Source organism: Alexandromys fortis, unplaced genomic scaffold, assembly GCF_014885135.2.
Source record: "Alexandromys fortis isolate MF-2015 unplaced genomic scaffold, M_Fortis_MF-2015_v1.1 scaffold_5, whole genome shotgun sequence".
Classification (NCBI taxonomy): Eukaryota; Metazoa; Chordata; class Mammalia; order Rodentia; family Cricetidae; genus Alexandromys; species Alexandromys fortis.
Genome location: NW_026067924.1, coordinates 23,245,672 through 23,264,411, shown reverse-complemented (window position 1 = coordinate 23,264,411; position 18,740 = coordinate 23,245,672). Strand labels below are relative to the sequence as shown.

At 41.2% G+C, this 18,740-nt stretch overlaps 2 protein-coding genes across 11 annotated transcripts in view; one reads left to right on the top strand and one right to left on the bottom strand.

Moving 5' to 3' along the window:
* The window catches only part of B3galnt2 (beta-1,3-N-acetylgalactosaminyltransferase 2), a 32,136-nt gene extending 19,142 nt beyond the window's left edge, over positions 1-12,994 (top strand). Inside the window, exons 5-12 of one of the 4 annotated variants that reach the window (XR_007591769.1) lie at positions 3,865-3,960; positions 5,346-5,456; positions 8,197-8,275; positions 8,790-8,973; positions 9,808-9,933; positions 10,808-10,967; positions 11,336-11,395; positions 12,834-12,994. Coding sequence is in view for 3 of the 4 variants with exons in the window: in XM_050142457.1 (XP_049998414.1) it covers positions 3,865-3,960; positions 5,346-5,456; positions 8,197-8,275; positions 8,790-8,973; positions 9,808-9,933; positions 10,808-10,967; positions 11,339-11,395; positions 12,834-12,974 (954 nt within the window). In the remaining variant the exon portion in view is untranslated. The remainder of the gene's footprint in view (positions 1-3,864; positions 3,961-5,345; positions 5,457-8,196; positions 8,276-8,789; positions 8,974-9,807; positions 9,934-10,807; positions 10,968-11,335; positions 11,396-12,833) is intronic. The other 3 variants (XM_050142458.1, XM_050142457.1, XM_050142459.1) reach the window with 3 other exon arrangements.
* An 879-nt stretch (positions 12,995-13,873) lies between these two features.
* Positions 13,874-18,740, bottom strand: part of Tbce (tubulin folding cofactor E) — a 39,504-nt gene continuing 34,637 nt past the window's right edge. For 3 of the 7 annotated variants that reach the window (XM_050142451.1, XM_050142452.1, XM_050142453.1), the window contains 4 exons: positions 17,068-17,136; positions 15,741-15,800; positions 14,246-14,337; positions 13,874-14,103 (listed from right to left, as the gene is read on the bottom strand). In XM_050142451.1, the coding sequence (XP_049998408.1) occupies positions 14,011-14,103; positions 14,246-14,337; positions 15,741-15,800; positions 17,068-17,136 (314 nt within the window). In that variant the 3' untranslated portion in view covers positions 13,874-14,010. Of the gene's footprint in view, positions 14,104-14,245; positions 14,338-15,740; positions 17,137-18,740 lie in introns of those variants that run through there. The other 4 variants (XR_007591767.1, XR_007591768.1, XM_050142454.1 and 1 more) reach the window with 4 other exon arrangements.

The following is an 18,740-nucleotide window of genomic DNA, read 5'->3' as shown; positions in this document are numbered from 1 at the left end:
TATTGGCTTTTTAGCTTTTTATTAAACCAGTCACAGTGACTCATCTTCACACAGTGTAAAGGAATATTTCATTTATTCAGTGGGAGAGCTAAATGCTACTGTAGGACTAGGGAGATAAGAGGGTAGATAATAAGCCAAAATGAAATATGCATGAAAACACCATATGGAAACCTATTACTTTGTTAACTGATAGTTTTCCTTTCCTTTCTTTTTTTTGATGTCTGTCTGCTTACTCTAAGCCTTGTGGGTTTCTGCCTTGGTAGTATTGTCTTTTCTGTTGACATAGGTTTTTCTTTTATGCCTAGCAACTAGTAACTTCAGATATTCTGAATGATCTATTGTGAGACCTCTCAATACATCGTTCAATGAGAATCCATTTCTCTCTTCATGTTTTGCAGTAGCAAGCAGTTAAGTTGGCTGGAGGATTCTAAACTGTTCTTGCAGTGGACAACAGTTCAAATCCTGCTTGGCTCTTTTTGCTCTTACTTGGGCTGCCTGGGTTCTGCTTCCAATGTGTGTTTCATGGATCAGTCTCAGATTGGGCAGGATTTATGGGAAGAAATTAAAGCTCACCCTTCTTCCCCTCTCCTTCTCCCTTTCCTTTCCTTCCCCCACCTCTGTATGTATGAGTGAGAACTTTCCTTGCTTGTGAGTTTTTGTTGTAACTGTTTTTATCCTGTGTCCTCTGATTTTTTTTAAGTTGGTATAGAATGGTATCTTTAATGAAGAACACTAAGGGAAGATAGAATAGACCCAGTTTCCCTTTTTTCCATGGTTTGATTCTCTTCCACGTTTTACATGTTTGAATTCCAGTTTCATTCACGTCTTTGTTGTTGTTGCTCACTGGTCTGTTTTTGTTTTTGAGGTGGGACAGCCCAGGTTGCCCTTAAACTTGAAATCCTCTTGTCTTAGCCTCCTAAGTGTTGGATTGCAGGTGGGTATCATCGTATCTGGCTTAGATGTTTTTATGTTTTTCCAGGGTTCATCATTGTTATCTATAGATAATAATTGGGCTGCTATTACTAGAAGCTCCTTTTCAATTTTTGTTGACTGGTTGGTTGAAGTTTTGTTGAAGTCAAACAAGGTCAAGCACAGAACTGTAGTGCCAGTGTTCAGGAGTCAGAGGTATAAGGATTTCCACAAGTTCAAGGCCCATCTAGTCAATAAAGCTATTTCCAGGCCAGCCAGGGCGATATAGCTAGATCCTCTTTCCTCTCTCTCTTCCTTCCTATGCCCACTGAGTCCAGTTAGTGCTGATTATGTGAACATGGGCTTGGGGCCATCCGCTGGGGGACCATGGTGGACCGTGGAGAACCTACCAGTGGTCATTCTTCAAAAGAAAAGTGAGTCTCCCTCACAACTATCAACTTCCAGTAGTTCCACAGTTAAAGGTGGAACCTCAGAACCTCCTCCCTGTCCTGTGATAGAATCTTTTTATTATTATTATTTATATTTTATGTGTGAGTACTCTGTATATATACCTGCATGCCAGAAGAGGACATCAGATCCTTTTATAGATGGTTGTGAGCCACCACATGGTTGCTGGGAACTGAACCCAGGTCTTCTGGAAGAGCAATCAGTGCTTTTATCTGCTGAGCCATCTCTTCAGTTCTAGCCCCACCCCCACTCTTGTGATAGACTCTTTAACTGACTTGATCTTGTGCAGGTCTTGTGTCAGTAACCACTGTTGTGAGTTTTGTGTGCAACAGTCATGTCATGTCCGGAGGACAGCGTTTCACAGCATTCTTCCACATGCTCTGGCTCTTCTGCAGTGTTCCTGAGTTGTCTTTCTTTCTGTCCAGGAATGCTGGCATCATCCTCAAACTCCAGCACTAGGGAAGCTGAGCTTGAAGATCATAAGTATAAGGGCAACCATAATCAAATAATTGTCTTAAAAAATAATAAAATGGGGCTGGAGAGATGGCTCATTGGTTAAGAGCACTGAGTGCTCTTCCAGAGTACCTGGGTTCAATTTCCAGTACCCACATGGCAGCTCACAACTGCCTGTAATTCCAGTTCCAGGGAACCCGACATCCATGGCAAAACACCAGTGCACATAGATGGATGGATAGACAGACAGACAGATAGATAAATAGAATTGCTAGCAATGTTAATAAAAGATTAAATGTCTGTTTTGCAATTTGCCCTATTTTTACTCCACCTAAAGAATTTCTGGTTTGTGGACTGGAGAGATGGCTAAATGGTTAAGAGCACTAGCTGCTCTTACCAGAAATCCTGAGTTCAATTTCTAGCACCCACATGGTGGCTCACAACCATCTATAACTGTAGCCCTATCTGATGCCTGTTGCACTCCTCTGGTGTACAAATGTACATGTAGACAAGACATCCATATACATAAATAAATCTTCTTTTAAAAAAAGAATATCTGGTTTGTTAATATGTTGATAGACATAAATTTAAGAGAAAGAAGACACTATAGTCATGATTTCAGTGGGAATTGCTTTATCCAGTTACTGGATTGTAGCAGTCTTATTACTGTGGTAAAAGTTAAAAAAAAAAAAAGATTTTATGGAAGGGCTGCAGTGTAGCTCACTGATAGAGCACTTACCTAGCATTTGCCTGAAAGACATGGGAAAGCACAAAGAAAAACAGTACACGTCCTAAGAGCCGTCCTCTTCTCCTCCCTGTTGTGGTTTGTGTGTTCTCTTCTGAAAGTCCTTTTGAAGGATTCCCATGTATATTGGTTTTCCATAGAGATCTGTGAACTTTCATTTTTTTTCTTGGGTATATATGGGGGGATATTAAATATATAAATATTATTAAATATATATTATATATTAAAATATGTTGGTTCAATTTAGTGAAAACACTCATTTTCTTTAATACATTTCATGCCAAGGTAGGTTTTTAAAGACTGTATAAATATATAATCTTTAAATCATAGTTTATCTTAATAATTTCATTCAGGCCTGGTGGCAGCCTAATCCCAGCTGCTTGGGAAGCTGAGGCAGGAGGATCAAAAGTATCTTAGCAACTTAGCAAGCAAGACACTGTCTTAAAAGAGGGCTATGCCCGCTGCAGGTAGCGCAGTGCTTACCTAGATTGCGAAGGGCTGTCAGCTGGATCCCTAGAGCAGTAAAACAGGTAATCTAGTAATCTAGTGACCATGGCAACAGCACTAGAAAATCTCGATGGGGCAGTAGAGTGGTTACAAGTGCTTGTTATTCTTGCAGAGGATCTGAATTCAGTTTCCAACACCCACATGATGGCTCACAACTGTCTATCTATAAATTCAGTTTTAGGGAATCTGATGCCCTCTCCTGCATTCTGTGTGTACAAGGCATATATGTGGTACATAAACATACATGCAGGTAAAACACCCATGGTGGCCAGGAGGCAGAGGCAGGCGGATCCCCAAGTTCAAGGCCAGCCTGGTCTGTAAGAGCTAGTTCCAGGACAGGCTCCAAAGCTACAGAGGAAAAACCCAACCTCAAAAAACTAAAACAAAAAAAAATAAATAAAAATAAAAACCATAAAATAAGTACATTTAAAAACAAAAAGTAGGGCTGGAGAGATGGCTCAAGTGGTTAAGAGCACTGGCTTCTCTTTCAGAGGACCCAGGTTCAATTCACAGCACCCACATGGCAGCTCACAACTGTCTGTAACTCCAGTTCCAGAGGGTCTGATAGCCTCATACAGACACACATGTCAAAACACCAATGTACATAAAATAAAAATAAATCATAAAAAGTAGATACCTGAAAGTTGTTGAAACCACAGTGAGTGTGATTGGTGGCTGTGTGAATTTACTGACAAAGCTACACAGTGTCTGAAGATCTGTTGCATTTCCATATACAACAGGAAAATTGTCTGTTTCTCCGTCCTTCCCTATCCATCTTGCAGGAGGCCCTTTTCGTCGCTCGATTTAGTCCTCCAAGCTGTGGCATACAGGTGAACAAGCTATGGTACAAGCCTGTGGAGCAGTTCATCTTACCAGAGGTATGACTGGTGTGTGCTTTGTTGTACCACGTCAGCTCTACAGTGTGGAAGCAGCAGCGCCAACAAAGCTTGCACTAAATTTTGCAGTTACACCAAGAGAACTTCTTAGCCATGGTTTTAAAAGTGCCTGTTGCCATGGTTAACTTAAAGTTGAGAACTGTGTGACTGTCTCAGTGACAAAGGGTAGTATTAAGTCTTAGAAACAGTAGGTATTTTGAAAGTTAAATGTTTTACTTATCTAAGGAATCGTAAAAAAAAAAAAGTCTGTCGTGGGATATTTTGATCATACTCTGACACTCCCGAGACTGCCAATAAAGATCACTACTTAAACCTCACTCTTAAGCTTTTCTCAGTGAGGAGCATAATTTCCTCTTCTGTAAGAGAGGAATTATATCAACCTACAGGCAGTTTCTTGGGAATCTTCCCCACTTCCAGGCAGAGGACAGGGTTGTCACCATGGTGGGCAGAGAAGTATCTGCTCTAGCTTAGATCCCTCCTCTCCTCAGCCTGGTGCTACAGCCTGTGAAATGCTTGTGATTCTGAAGGTGTTGTATTGTTGCTGTCCACTTTTCTACTTCAAGACTTCTCTGCTTTTGTGATAATTTGAAGTTCTTTCTGCACCCTAATTTTTGCCAAGTGTTGCTTTTCATTTGTGAGCCTGTGGTGACATGTTGATAGTATTTAAAGATAAAAGCTATTCTGTTTTTATTTCTGATGTTCAATGTATAGCCATGGCTTGGTAAATATTAAATAGTCACGTGTTAGAAACCTACCAGATAAACTTGAGCTTTTTACTTTTTTTCTAAATTTTATAGTAGAAAGAGTTCAATGCAGTTGGCATTCTCAGACTTTGCTAATGACCTTATAAATTAATAAAAAATGGTATTCAAAAGCAATGTGACAGTTTGTACCAAAATAAATGCATAAACACACTTTACATTTTTCAGTAATTTCACCTCTGGGAATTTATTTTACGTGTAGTGGGAAAGAGACATTTATACCAAAACATTCTTATGTTATAGTAGCCATTTGGTCAGCAAACACCTGTAAGTCAAGTGTTAGCCAGCTGGCATGTTACACCACATTAGAAAGAACAGCTCTAAAAGGTGTAGCAACATTAGGAAATTGAGACAGCAGGAACAGCCAGACAGCATCTGCCAACACCATGAACTGTTTTCTATATGTGTCCAGAAGAAATAGCCGAGGATATACATTATCATACTAACAATGAAATATTTAAGTTGTGGCTTAAAAATTAAACTGATGTGTTTCAGGGGGGCGGGGGATGACATTCTTTCTAAAGTTTTACATAAATATTTCCTTAGAACCCAAGTGGCAAGAATAAACAAATTGCTCTATTATTCCGCCCCCCCCACCCCCCAAAGAGCTTTGAAGGTACAATCGTGTGGGAAAGCCAAGATCTCCATGGCCTCTTGTCCCGAAACCTACACAGAGTGACAGTGAATGACGGAGGGGGTGTTCTCAGAGTCATTACAGTAAGCTCTTTTTCATTTCTTTGGGTTGGTTAGAAATATTAACTGTCTTACATGCATTACAAAGTTTGGAATTTACTTTTATCCTAGGCGGTGTCGTACGGGGGTTTTGAATATATACACAGTAGAAAGTGTTGCTGAGCCACTTCACCATAGTGACGCTGAACAGCTGGAGTTGCATGTTCCTGTAACTCCAATATTAATGAATAATGTAGTTTTGCCTTAAGATTGGTATGTTTTAAAGATTGGTTTTTTTGTTTTGTTTTGTTTTGGTTTTGGTTTTTCGAGACAGGGTTTCTCTGTGGCTTTGGAGCCTGTCCTGGAACTAGCTCTGTAGACCAGGCTGGTCTCGAACTCACAGAGATCCGCCTGCCTCTGCCTCCCAAGTGCTGGGATTAAAGGCGTGCGCCACCACCGCCCGGCCAGGTATTTTATTTCTTGATAGATTTTTAGTGAGCATTTTTAGAAACATTTGCTCATAGCTAAGTATAGTAGTTAATACCTGTGTTCTCAGCACTCAGGAGGCTGAAGCAGCAGGATTGCCCTGAACTTGAGACCAGCTGGCTACAGACTAAGAAAGGAAGAAAAAAACCACATCTTCCATAGTTGGCCATCTTACCTTGATAGCAAAATGTTAGTTAAAATACTATCTACCAAAATATTGAGCTGAGCACAGTGTCCTGTACCTGGGGTCCCAACTCCTTTTCAAGCTGAAGCTTTAGCCCAGAGATTGGGGCCAGCCTGGGCATCTTTAAAGTGAGGGAGGGAGAGAGTATTTGCATTTGTTTTATTTTGAAGCAACTCTGGGTGGGGTTTCTGAATCACATTTCTCCTTTAGTCAGATTTTCCTCAGATTTAAAGCAAATCCAAGTTAGGTAAATTTCTCAGACTTGGCGTAGTAAAGGTATAGACAGACTTAGTGAGCAAGAGGCCTGCTGTGGTGGTGGTGCAGACAGCTGCACAGCCCCTGTTGGTACATGTCTGATGACCAGGTAGACACTTGGCATTTCAATATTCAGTAATCTCTTGAATAGTAGCCCTGCTCACATGAAGTAATTTCTGGATTTGAAATGAGTGTTGTGTGATTTATTACTTATTCAGAAAGTATTATTTGCACACCCACTGAAAAGAAGAGACAGTTGTTCCATCACATCCATAGTCAGGGAGAAAATAAGGACTGGCAGGTCCCTCAGAAGGTAAAGGCATGGGATGCCGAGCCTGCTGTCCTCAAATTGTACATACACACCCACAAGTAAATAAGTAAATGTAATTTTAAAATGTTTAAAAGAAAATATATTAAATAAATGGACCCACAAAGTTACATGTTACACACCCTCATCCTTGTTGGCCATGTACAATATTTTATCCATTATTTAGGATAGAGAATTTTATGGAAGGAATCATAACTTTTATTATTTTCAGGACAAATGGCCTTAAATATCATGCCACCTTCCATTTGTGAAACCTAAAAATCCCTAGGCTATATCAAAATTCCATAGACTTTGATTTGTTATGCTAAGAAAATAAGTTTCCTTCTTATTTTAAGTTGAAGATTGCGTTTAAATATAAAGACAAATGATCCACTTGGCCTTGCCCAGCTGGGAACAGATGGTGGTTTAAAGCTTTTCTCTACATGGTCCCTGAATTCTCAAATGCACTAAGATCTTAGCAGATTCACGAGAATTTTTGTAAAAAAGTAATAATTCTTTCATGTTTTTAAAGTGATAAAGTTAGATGTAAACTAAGATGAGTTTTGTGCTGTTGTGGTTGTGTGTATAAGAACATTTATCTTTAAGTTGGAATTTTGAGCACTGGGCCAGAGTCATCTTAATGCTTTAAATCCATGGCATAAGGGGCTGGGGAGGTTTAGTGGTTAAGAGTGCTGGCTGCTTATCTTCATTATTTTGTTGTTGCTGTGATAAGGCAAGACCAAGGCGTCTTATAAAAGGAAGTGTTTAATTTGGGGTTCATAATTCCAAGTGGTCAGAGTCCATGACCACCATGGTGTGGAGCCTGGCAACAGGGCTGGCTTGGTGCTGAAACAGTAGTTGAGAGCTTGCATTTTGATCCATAAGCTCAAGGCAGAGAGCTAACTGGGAACGACTTTGAAATCTCAAAGCCCACCCTAGTAACACACCTCCTACCTAACCCTTTCCAAACAGTCCTACCAATTGAGCGCCAAATATTCAAATATATGAGCCTATGGGTGGGGATGCATTCTTATTCAGTCCACCACACTACTTTCAGAAAACCTATGCTGGGTTCCAGTGCCCTCATAGTGCCTCTAGCCTCATGGTGTGACACTCTCCTCTGACATCCTAAGGCACTCACTTCATGCAGGTTCAGGTGTTGAATATACATACAAAGTATCTATGCACATAAAGTAAGAATAGGGAAATAAAGTAGGCCAGGTGATGGTGGTGCACACCTTTGATCTCAGCACTCAGGAGGCAGAGTCAGGCAGATCTCTATGAGTTTGAGGACAGCCATAATTACACAAAGAAATTCTGTCTTGAAAAAACAGGGAGGGAGGGAGGGAGGGAGGGAGGGAGGGAGGGAGGGAGGGAGAGAGAGAGAGAGAGAGAGAGAGAGAGAGAGAGAGAGAGGAATAAGTAAAATAAATAAAAATCCATGGCATCAGTATCTGCTGTAGGTCAGGCATCCTGGCCATTCAGCTCTGTGTTGTAATACATTAATAGTTAGTCATGAAATACCGGAGCACTTCTGTTCTCATTCCTTTTAGGCTGGGGAAGGGACACTGCCTCATGAATTCATGGAAGGTGTGGAGGGAGTTGCAGGTGGCTTTATCTACACTATTCAGGGTAAGTTGGCTAGTGCAAAAGCAAACTCAATGTAGCTAACTTTGTTTTATAATACATGTTGAAAGGTCATCTTTTCAAGTTAAAAGTTCCTTATCAAGCTGGGTACAAAGTTTTATGCCTGAAATGCTGATGCTTAAGAGACTGCAGAAAAATTATGACTTCAAAAGCCATCCTGGGCTATGTAGCAACCAACACCCCGTCTCCAAAGCAAAGCCCGGAAGCTTACTTTTTAAGGTATTGTATTCTGTTATGCAAGTAAAGCATAGTTGGACTCTTGTTGGTTCTACTTGTTTCCCGGCATAGCAAACTGCTGCAGAGAACATTGTGGTGCCCATGTAGGATGTAGTATCTCTGATGTCCTATCACAAGTGAGCTATAACTCTGCCCCACCTGGAGAGCCAAATGAGCATGTGTTCCACTGCATCCTTGGGGAAGGAATCTGGTAACGTTTTCAAGTTCTAGGTCCTGAGCATGCAGTAGTGTCTTCCTTCAGCAGTCGGCCTTTCCTTTTCAGAAGGAGATGCACTGTTACGAAGCCTTCACTCACGGCCCCAGAGACTCTCAAACCACATACAGGATCTACGAGTGGAAGATGCCTTACTGCAGGAGGAGAGCAGCATCTATGACGACATTGTCTTCGTGGATGTTGTGGATACTTACCGGAATGTTCCTGCAAAATTACTGAACTTCTACAGGTGGTAGGTTGTGTGGATGTTGGGTAGCTAAAATTTGCTTTGTTGTTATTTTGGGTTTTTTTTGGTTTTTTTCTTTTTTTAATTTTTTTTATGATTTATCTTATGTGCATGGTGTGAAGGTGTCAGATCCCCTGGAACTGGAGTTTCAGACAGTTGTGAACTGCCATGTGGGTGCTGGGAATTGAACCCGGGTCCTCTGGAAGAACAGTCAGTGCTCTTAACCGCTGAGCCATCTCTCCAGCCCCCTTTGTTGTTATTTTGATACAGAAACATCAAACCACCGAGATTTTAAAATCATCTGGGGTGTGATCTGTTATATCACAATCCTTTAAAATCAGTTTCTTTTTAATCTTAAGTTTTTTTTTAAAAAAATTACTCATGTGTATGTCTCTGTGTCTGCCTTGTGTGTGTAGGTGCCTTTGCAGGCCAGAAGAAAGCATCAGATCTCTGGGACTGGGGCTACAAGCTGTTCTGAGCTGCCCTACATGGGTACCAGGAACCAAATGTGTGGGACATCTGGAGGAGCAGTACTTAGTCCTGACTGCTAAGCCAACTCTTCAGTACATCTTGGCTCCTTTTTAAGACATCTTCTAATGTGCTATTGCTTTCTTATTTGGATGAACAGACCCACAGTGTGAATGGCATTAAGTGTTCAAAACCAACAAAACAAAAATTAATTCCCTTGGAGTCATTCCTACACACTTTGGATGTCTCAAAGTCGCACTGGATTGTGGTTCTGTGTGCAGGATAAGACACTGAAGGTGCACAGCTGCACAGGCATAGTATATGTCCTTCCGGGGTGGTGCTTACTTGCATATTCCTTTTTTTTGACAACAGGACTGTGGAAACCACTAGCTTCGGTTTGCTGCTGAAGACGGATGATGACTGTTACATAGACTTAGAAGCTGTGTTTAATAGAATTGCTCAGAAGAATCTAAATGGACCTAATTTTTGGTGGGGAAAGTAAGTGAAACATGGACATTGACTTTTGGTATACCTAAGTGTAATTAATTTAGGATGAAATATGCAAGTTATTTTTCCACAAGAAAAATGTTATGAAATTTCTTATTAGTTAAACTATTTTGGATTAGTTTGCTGTCACAATAACCAGAGGTAATTTTTTTTTTCTATTGAAAAATCTCAGCCAGGTAGTAGTGGCGCACGCCTTTAATCCCAGCACTCAGGAGGCAGAGGCAGGTGGGTCTCTGTGAGTTTGAGGCCAGCCTGGGCTACAAGAGCTAGTTCCAGACAGGGCTGTTACACAGAGAAAAAAAAAATCTTAGGCTTATTAGCCAAGAGTCAAAGATGTGCTTTTAGAAGGGCATGGTACCCTGAAGCTGTTGTATGTGTGTGTGTGTGTGTGTTTTTTTTTTTTTTCTTCAAGACAGGGTTTCTCTGTGGCTTTGGAGCCTGTCCTGGAACTCGCTCTGTAGACCAGGCTGGTCTCGAACTCACAGAGATCCGCCTGTCTCTGCCTCCCAAGTGCTGGGATTAAAGGCATGCACCACCATCGCCCGGCTGTTGTATGTTTTTTGTTAGACCATGTATGACACATCTCCATAGCCATTATTTTTGCTACTTTAGGAACACTGCAGGATTAGTAAATTGGTAGGTTTGGTTTCATTTGAATATGTACTGAAACACAGGGTGGGCTTCTCTTAGCTTTCATTAAGAAACTGAGAGCTTACCTAACTAATCTATATAAAGTACCATTGGGTAAATAGCTCCTTTCCTTAGATGCAAGAATTCTCCCCTGCTCTATAAGCTTGTGCCTTTGTAGTGGTCAAAGGAATCTAGTAGAAGGATGTGGCCAGCCATCATCTTTGTAACATCTCAGTTTCAGGTTGAATTGGGCAGTGGACAGAACTGGGAAGTGGCAGGAGCTAGAATACCCCAGCCCAGCCTACCCTGCCTTTGCATGTGGGTCAGGGTACGTGATCTCCAAGGATATCGTTGACTGGCTGGCAGGCAACTCTGGAAGGTTAAAGACCTATCAGGTAATAAGCTCACTCATCCAGTCCAATGTCCTGAGATGTCCTTGTAGAGCCAGCTTACTATGGTTGTCCTTTCTCTGCAGGAACCACTCCTTAAAGGATGTATTCCTGCCATCTATCAGACTCTAGTCATGATGTCTCTATCTTCTTTGAGCCTGTTTTCACAGCTTTTAGTCTTCATTTGCAAAGTGGAAAAATGTAAATACTTCTGACTTGGTTACAGTGTAAGGGACCAAGTGTCCCCTCCTATGAGATCCACGTTACACTTTAGGCTTATTAGTTCACTGTGTGTCCTGTATCCCATCCCTAGTTTGCTCTTGTACATATGGCTTTGTCTTTAAGACATTAAGAAGTTTCCATTTGACCATGAGTAGGGTGAAGATGTCAGCATGGGCATTTGGATGGCAGCCATAGGACCTAAAAGACACCAGGTAAGCAGGTATGAGGGTGCTGGCTTCACTTCTGAGCTTTTGGAGGTGTTCAAGTGAACTTACATACTGTTCATCAACCGTAGGCATAAGAATCAGTGCCTTCTGGCATGCCAGCTATGCTCTTAAGTTACAACACTCTACCTCAAATAATTGTCTAAGCTTAAACCAAAAGGAAATACTGTGAACAGAAATTCCTTATCCACAAAAAAGATTTGATCAGAAATTCCTTAATAGTTTTACAGTTTAGAATCTGTTGACTTAAGTCTGGCCCATGACAGTGAGACCTCTCAACTCCTGACAACAGACTTTAATAGTATTTTATATGTAAGGGAGGGTGGAGTGAGGTGGTGATGATGATGCAGAGATCAAAATTGAAGGTAGGAAACTTGGGGGTGGGAAGGACAGGCTTTTGCCTTATTTGTTGTATTGACTTGTGGACTCTGGCTGTAAAAGGTACAGTGAACAGGACACGCAGTGCCTGCCATTCAATCCTAACACTTCTCACTCACAAAGGAGTACATACCCATTCAGCTCAGCCTGGGTCCTGCTGCTGCATCAGACTCAGCACATCAGAGGCTGCTTGTGGAGCTTGTTGATGTGCTGATCCTTTTTTGTGACCCTGGCCTGTAAGAGCCATACAGAGGATATTCACTTTGCCATGCTCAATGGGGCACTATTATTTTTAAACATTGCACTGCATTGGGCCTTCTGGAACTGAAGAGCTTCTTGGACAGAAAGCTTTGTTCTCTTCCATGTACCCAAGGCACGAGGCCCACTCTGCTGCCACTGGTGAACCCCTCATTCTAGGTGTTTTTAAGAGATAGGGATTACCAGATTCCCTCCAGACACATGCTAGTTCCAGCAGCCTCTACGCCCATTAGAATATCATGGTTTAAAAAGAGTTTCAGGGTTTGTGTTGTCAGATTCCACAGTTCTTCATACGTGTTGTTGCTTGCTGAGCAGTGTGGTACTTGGGACTCAAGTTAGGAGTCTTGGACGGCCTGTTCTTACACAAAGTGGCAGGAAGAATAATTTTGCTCTCATAGCATTTGATACTGAAATGAGGTGATTTACAAAGAGTTGCAAGCATCCTATCAGAATGGCTGCCACTGCTTTATGACCTCTCTAAAAGGGAATATGAAAGTGTTCATCTGTACTCTCTGTACGTTTTACAGAATTTCATGTACTGACTCTTCTGAGAATCTTCATGTAGTGATTTTATTTGACAGTATAATGACTGTGCATATTTATGGGTTAGTTGGCATTAAGTGACTCAATCTTCACACTGTAGTTTCTGGGTTCACAGCCCCAGGACTATAAGGCTGCGGTACTTTCCCCAAATCAGGATCCATCCCACTCACAAATCTCTGGTAGAGTACACTGAAGTGTCACACACCTATCGTTTCTTGATTCTGTCTTGTATTTTGTTTCTCAACAGGACAGCCTGTGGCTGTGTGAGAAAACCTGTGAGACAGGAATGCTGTCTTCTCCTCAGTATTCACCACAAGAGCTGAGCAGACTGTGGGAACTGAAGGAGCTGTGTGGGGATCCTTGTCAGTGTGAAGCAAAAGTACAGTGATCCACAAAGACCAGGGGACTGTAAGTCTGAGGAGACCCTGTGGCTGATATTGAGCTATAAGTAGTATATGATATTACCAGTGTTTGCACAGATCTTAATGAATCATCTGATATTGTAGCATAAGTTTTTATTTATAAATTGGAAGATTATTTAATACCAAATTATTTTATAAAAAAATATTTGTAACTCCTAATCACTGTTACTAATCAGTAATTATTTCATCATTACCACTTTTGGTTAAACCTGGCCAAATTCAGAAAGTTGTAATAATGCCATTTGAATATCAATCATGATTATAAAATAGCTCTGCATAGTTCAATTAGGACAGTAAGAACGTAGAACGTACAAAGATGCTGTGTGGTGCTGGGGCCACATATACCAAAGTCTGGGTTGCTGGAAATACCAGTTTGTGGCTCTCTGACGTGGGCAAACTGGCCTTGAAAAGGAAATACTGTAATCTGAAGTTTGGGGTCTTGCTTTTAAAAATGTTCATTTACATATGTATCATCCTTTCTCTTACCATTCAATGTATATCCTGAATGTCTCACCTTAGCACTCACTAAACACCTCAGGGTTCAGTGTCACAGGGAAGTAGGGAAGGTACTCTGCCTTGCCTCATGTTTACCTAAGCTTGAGGAGGTAGTAATCTGTGGAAGTATAGGTTCAGTGTAGATAAAATGTGGAGAAAAGTACGTCGTACAGAGTAGGAGATACGTTTCCTCAGTTTAAGGGACATTTTTCGAGCGACCAACCAAATCACTGTAGTAAACTTTTTCAAATAGTTAAGTAGCCCACAGCAAATGTTAACGCTATTCAGATTTAGACTACTGTTTCTATTTATATTTACATCTCCACATAATGGAATACAGTAAGCTGTGGAAACAGACGGAGTAGAAAAATCACTAGTAATCAAAACCTTTATTCTATATACAACCAAATGGTCCTTTCCCAACAAAACATTCATCCTTTATGAGGGTGAAGTTTTTGTTTCTGGTATATACAACATTGCAGCCGCTGAACTCTTACGGTTGGATTGTTACCATCGCACTAGTAGACAGTCTCCATTCTCCACAGAATAAAACTGTAATGACTGTAGGTCATCTCCTAGTTCAATTTCTCTGCCGGGCATCTAAAATGAGAACAAAGTGGGGAAGAGTGAGTAGACAGATCTGATGATGCATGTTATACATGCCGCCTCCATTTAAAATCTGTTATGTATGGCTCATGGTACTGTGGAGAAAAAGTACTTAAAAGTTGCTTTAGCAACTTACCTTGGGACTTTCATAGGACAGCAGAATTTCTGAAACAGGAACTTTGAGAAGACGTGACAGCAGTCCCTTTACCTTTTGAATTGTCATGGAATCTATCAAAGAAAAGGAAAATCCATTTCTCTCAAATGAGTGTGTACAACCAGCTCAGCCATGATCTGTCCTTGAGTCACCCAGCCAGTTGATTCTTTGGCAAACTGGGAAATGGAGCCAATGTTTGACCCAAGTAGCCTTGACAACGAAATGTCAAGCATTTACCATTTCTTCCTCATTCTGAGCAACCAGAAATAATCACCCCACCGAGGAGGAAAAATATAGGCCTTGGTGATAACTTCCTAATGGGTTGCTGAAGATCCCATGAGTGGGGCCTTGAGGACACCTCTCAGCCTTATTTTCCCTCTAGGAGAGAGCGTAGACTTCAGTGGTTGATGAGGTCCCTCCCAGCATGAGCATCTGGTCACCGTCAGGATGTGTACAATGACTACCAGGTGTGGGAAGGTAACTTAGCAAAACAAATGCTATGTCTGTTCAGAACACACTAGGAACTTCTTTCCAAAGACAGTGATGAAGAAAATTAGTTTCTCTGAAGCTTTAGCTGAAAGTACAGCAATAGTGTGGTGTCCTACAAATATCACAATGTAGTCAATTATTTTTCTATAAAAATCATTTTTTATAAAAGCTGTGTTTTTATGCAACTTGTGATAATAAATCTTCTCTATTTTAGAATAAAACGAGTCTTTTCCTGTTTGTGACCCTCTTCAACACTCCTACTACCCTGAATGTGCCTGATTAAAACTGCTGTGTCTAGAGGAGTTTACTGCACTGGTAGGCAAATAGGGAAATATATTTACTGGAGTCAGACAGACTCATGTTTCCATTTCTTCAATTGCTCCTGGCTTTAAATCTAACCCGCCAGCACTTAGCTGTGACTCAAGTTTATCTTGAGAATTTATAGAATTGTGTCATGCTAAAAAATTGATTCTTCTAAGTGCAAGTCTAAGGTCAATTATATTATCCAAAAGAATTTATGATTCTAATATTAAGTCAGTTCCAGTAGTACAAATGTTTTTTAAAGGATTTTGAAAAATTTTCTCCCCAAGTTGTTTAAAAACACTAACTTCTCTCCTGATCAGGAAGTCATCTCTAGACAAGCAAAGTGGAAAGAATCAATCTGGGAACTTAAATACATGGGCATGGGAAGTATTCCTTTGAGGGGCTAAGCATTCAAGTCCTCACACCTGTGGCTGGACACTATCGTGGTGACAAATGCCTTTTACTTGGGAGGCAGGTATCTGAGTTCAAGGCCAATAACACAGTAAGACCATGTCTCAAAACAAAAATCCCACATATTTTAATAAAACTGTTTCCAGATAAGCTGAAAGTTTTAGATTAAGCACTAATGAAGGTCTACATAAACTAAAAGTTAACATTCCACCTAGCTTCACCTTAAGCCAGTGCTTCATGGGTACTTGGATAGCAGAGAAGGGCATGCTCTTACCTGGCAACTGCTTTTCTAATACTTTCTGTTCAGGTTTGCTTGAGCACTTTATCTTCAATGCTTTAAGGAAAAAGGTAAAAAGTTAATAACCACCATAGCAGGGATTTACAGTATGCATGTAGAACTGTGATGCAAAATTAATAAAAACTCAGAGAGAAACTGGGGTTCAACCTGAAGATCACAAAAGCAAAACAGCCAGCCACTGGATCTTAGCTCTAACTCAGTTCAAAATGGCGATCCTGCCTCCAGGAATCTCAGAATGAGACTGAGAGCTGTTTCCTCCCATTTTATAATCCTTTCTAAGGCTGGGATTAAAGGCATTCACTGCCTGGTTTGTGTGGCAACTGGGATTAAAGGTGTGTTACCACTGCCTCGTCTGTAAGGCTGACCAGTGGGGCTGTTTTACAGGCAAGCTTTATTTATTAAAATACAAATGAAATGTCACTACAGAACTGGACTGTGCCTCTGAGGTAGAGCGCATACTTTGTATACACAAGACCTCAGTTTCATTACTAGCACCAATAAGTAAAAACGTGCAGCCCAAGAGATTGCCAGATAATGCATCAGTTTGGCACAATAACTTGGCTCAGTCCTTATAAATTAATATTCCCATGAAGCTAGCGTGTGGTGGTACATACCTGTAGTTCCAGGCTATAATCCCACCTTGAAAGGCTTTTGGTAGGATTGTCACAAATTCAAGTCCAGTCTATACAACACATGCCAGCTATGAGACTTTGTCTCAAAACAAAAAATCAAAAAGATATCATGGTCCCAGAACGGGGGAGCTATAGAGGATATTGAGTACAAGGCAGCCTGGGTTTATATGCCAGGATCATGTCTCAAACAGCGGAACCAGCATTCTATCGCCTTTTCTTTCCCTCCACACTACCTCCTGACAGTTCACCGAGGGTTCTGCATGTGGGACACAGCGCAGGATTCGACATTACAGTGTGGTTTACTACTCTGCTCTTACACCTAGAAGGAAGGCTATTTCATAGTCTGAAGCAGGGGACATCAGAATGCCCAACACAAACTGGGTGAGTTGTCTTGAACCCTTTCACTAGGGTTGCCTAAAACCATTAGAAAACAGGTGTTAACATTATAATTCATAACAGTAGCAAAATGACAATTATGAATTAGCAGTAAAAATAATTTTATGGTTGGGGGATCACCACAATATGAATAACTGTATTAAAGGGTTGCAGCATTAGGAAAGTTGAAAGCCACTGACCTAAGAGAAACACACTTCATCCCTATCAAGCAAGCCATCACCATTTGCTGACACCCAAGACCCCAGAACAAAGCAGGTAAGTGAAAGGATTCTTACTTAGCAACTGATTTTTGAGCATGAATGGCTGCTGTGTTTTGAGTTCCTCATCTTCAGGTGCACCATATTCTGTTTAAGAAGAAATAGAAAGGGATGAACAATTAGCTAAAGGCCACAGTAAGGAAACTATGTTAGTGTGAAGAGCCTCTCCCAGGATCTACCCAGCATCACTGATCAATTAGTTTGGGATTAGCCTCCTCCTGCAGAGCTGCTTGTTGGGTGGTTAGGAGAGCTAAACAAGAGCCATTCCTGCCTGGCGCTGGTGGTGCACACCTTTAATCCCAGCACCGGGGAGGCAGAGGCAGGCGGATCTCTGCAAGTTTGAGGCCAGCCTGGTCTACAAGAGATACTTCCAGGACAGGCTCCAAACCTACAGAGAAACACACGCACACACAGACACACACCACAATAGCCATTCCCAAAGATCACCTCTATGGTTGTATGTTCCATGCTTGTTCTAATAATAGTCTGACTAAGCTTCCCATGCTTTCAAAACCTCTGAACTTTTAACTTGGTTTCAGTTTTGAAAACACCCTTTCATTCAGGGTCCTGAGAAAAACAAGGTATGATCTGGAAAGAAGTCATAGAACCCCATCAGGTTTTAGCCAGTCAACAGTTTAGTGTCCTGCTGCAGACCAATTCCTGCACCTGCAACATAGGCAGTGGCTTCCCTTATCTGTGGGGACACATCCTAGGACCTCAGTGGATACCTGAACCTGAGTAGCCTTAGATAGATCTTATTTCAATGTCTTTAAGTAACATGTACCTATGATCATAAATTAGACACTGTAGGATGCTAAGAACCACACCAGTAAGCTGTGACGGAAGTTATATGAACCTGCGCTTTCAGGACCTCTTTCTGTACTTTCAAGCTTCAGTAAGTCCATTTCTCAGCTTCTCTTTGTATTTGTATTTTAAGGATCATGTCATGGAATTCATCTGTGTTGGGGGTATTTTCAAGTCAGAACACTTGTCACAAGCACTGACACCTTGGTGGTCTATATGCTGAGCCACTGAATGACTCAGGGCAGGCAACACATAAGGCATGGAATGCTAGGCAGAGGCAGCCATGTACACCACACCGCTTAGAATGGTATGCGGTTAAAACAATCAATTTTTGGTTTCTGGAATTCTTTGTTTTGTTTGGGCTGAGGGTGGACTAAAAGTGGAACTGCAGAAAGGCTGAACTCCTATCCTGCTGCCCTTGGTCAAGTGGTTTGGGTTTCTCTGCATACACTAGGCAGTAAGAATCTGAACTGTATGTACCTGCAGGCTGCTTAGAACCTTCCCTTCCCTACCCTCAAGTGACTCAGAATTTACCTAGATCAGCCAGGAAATTGGGCCAGCTAATGGAGTAATTTGAAAGCAATTCCCACAGGCAGCTTGTCTTCCTGAGATAATGTTCCAGCTGAAGCATTTATGCAGTGAGCTGCTTGCATTGGAAATATATGAAAAGAAAAATGGCCTAAAACTGAACCATGGAATGGTGAAATGATGAGATTAAAACAAAGTGAAAAGTACATTGGGACGTAAGGCCCAATCCTTTGCTTCAAAGCCTGAGGTCCAGCTAGCGTGCTAAAGAACACTAAGTGCCAAACAACATAGGACAAGACCTAAGGGTGGGATATGGGAAAAACAAAAGTTTATGTGTGAACTTGCCGTGCTGGGAGCAT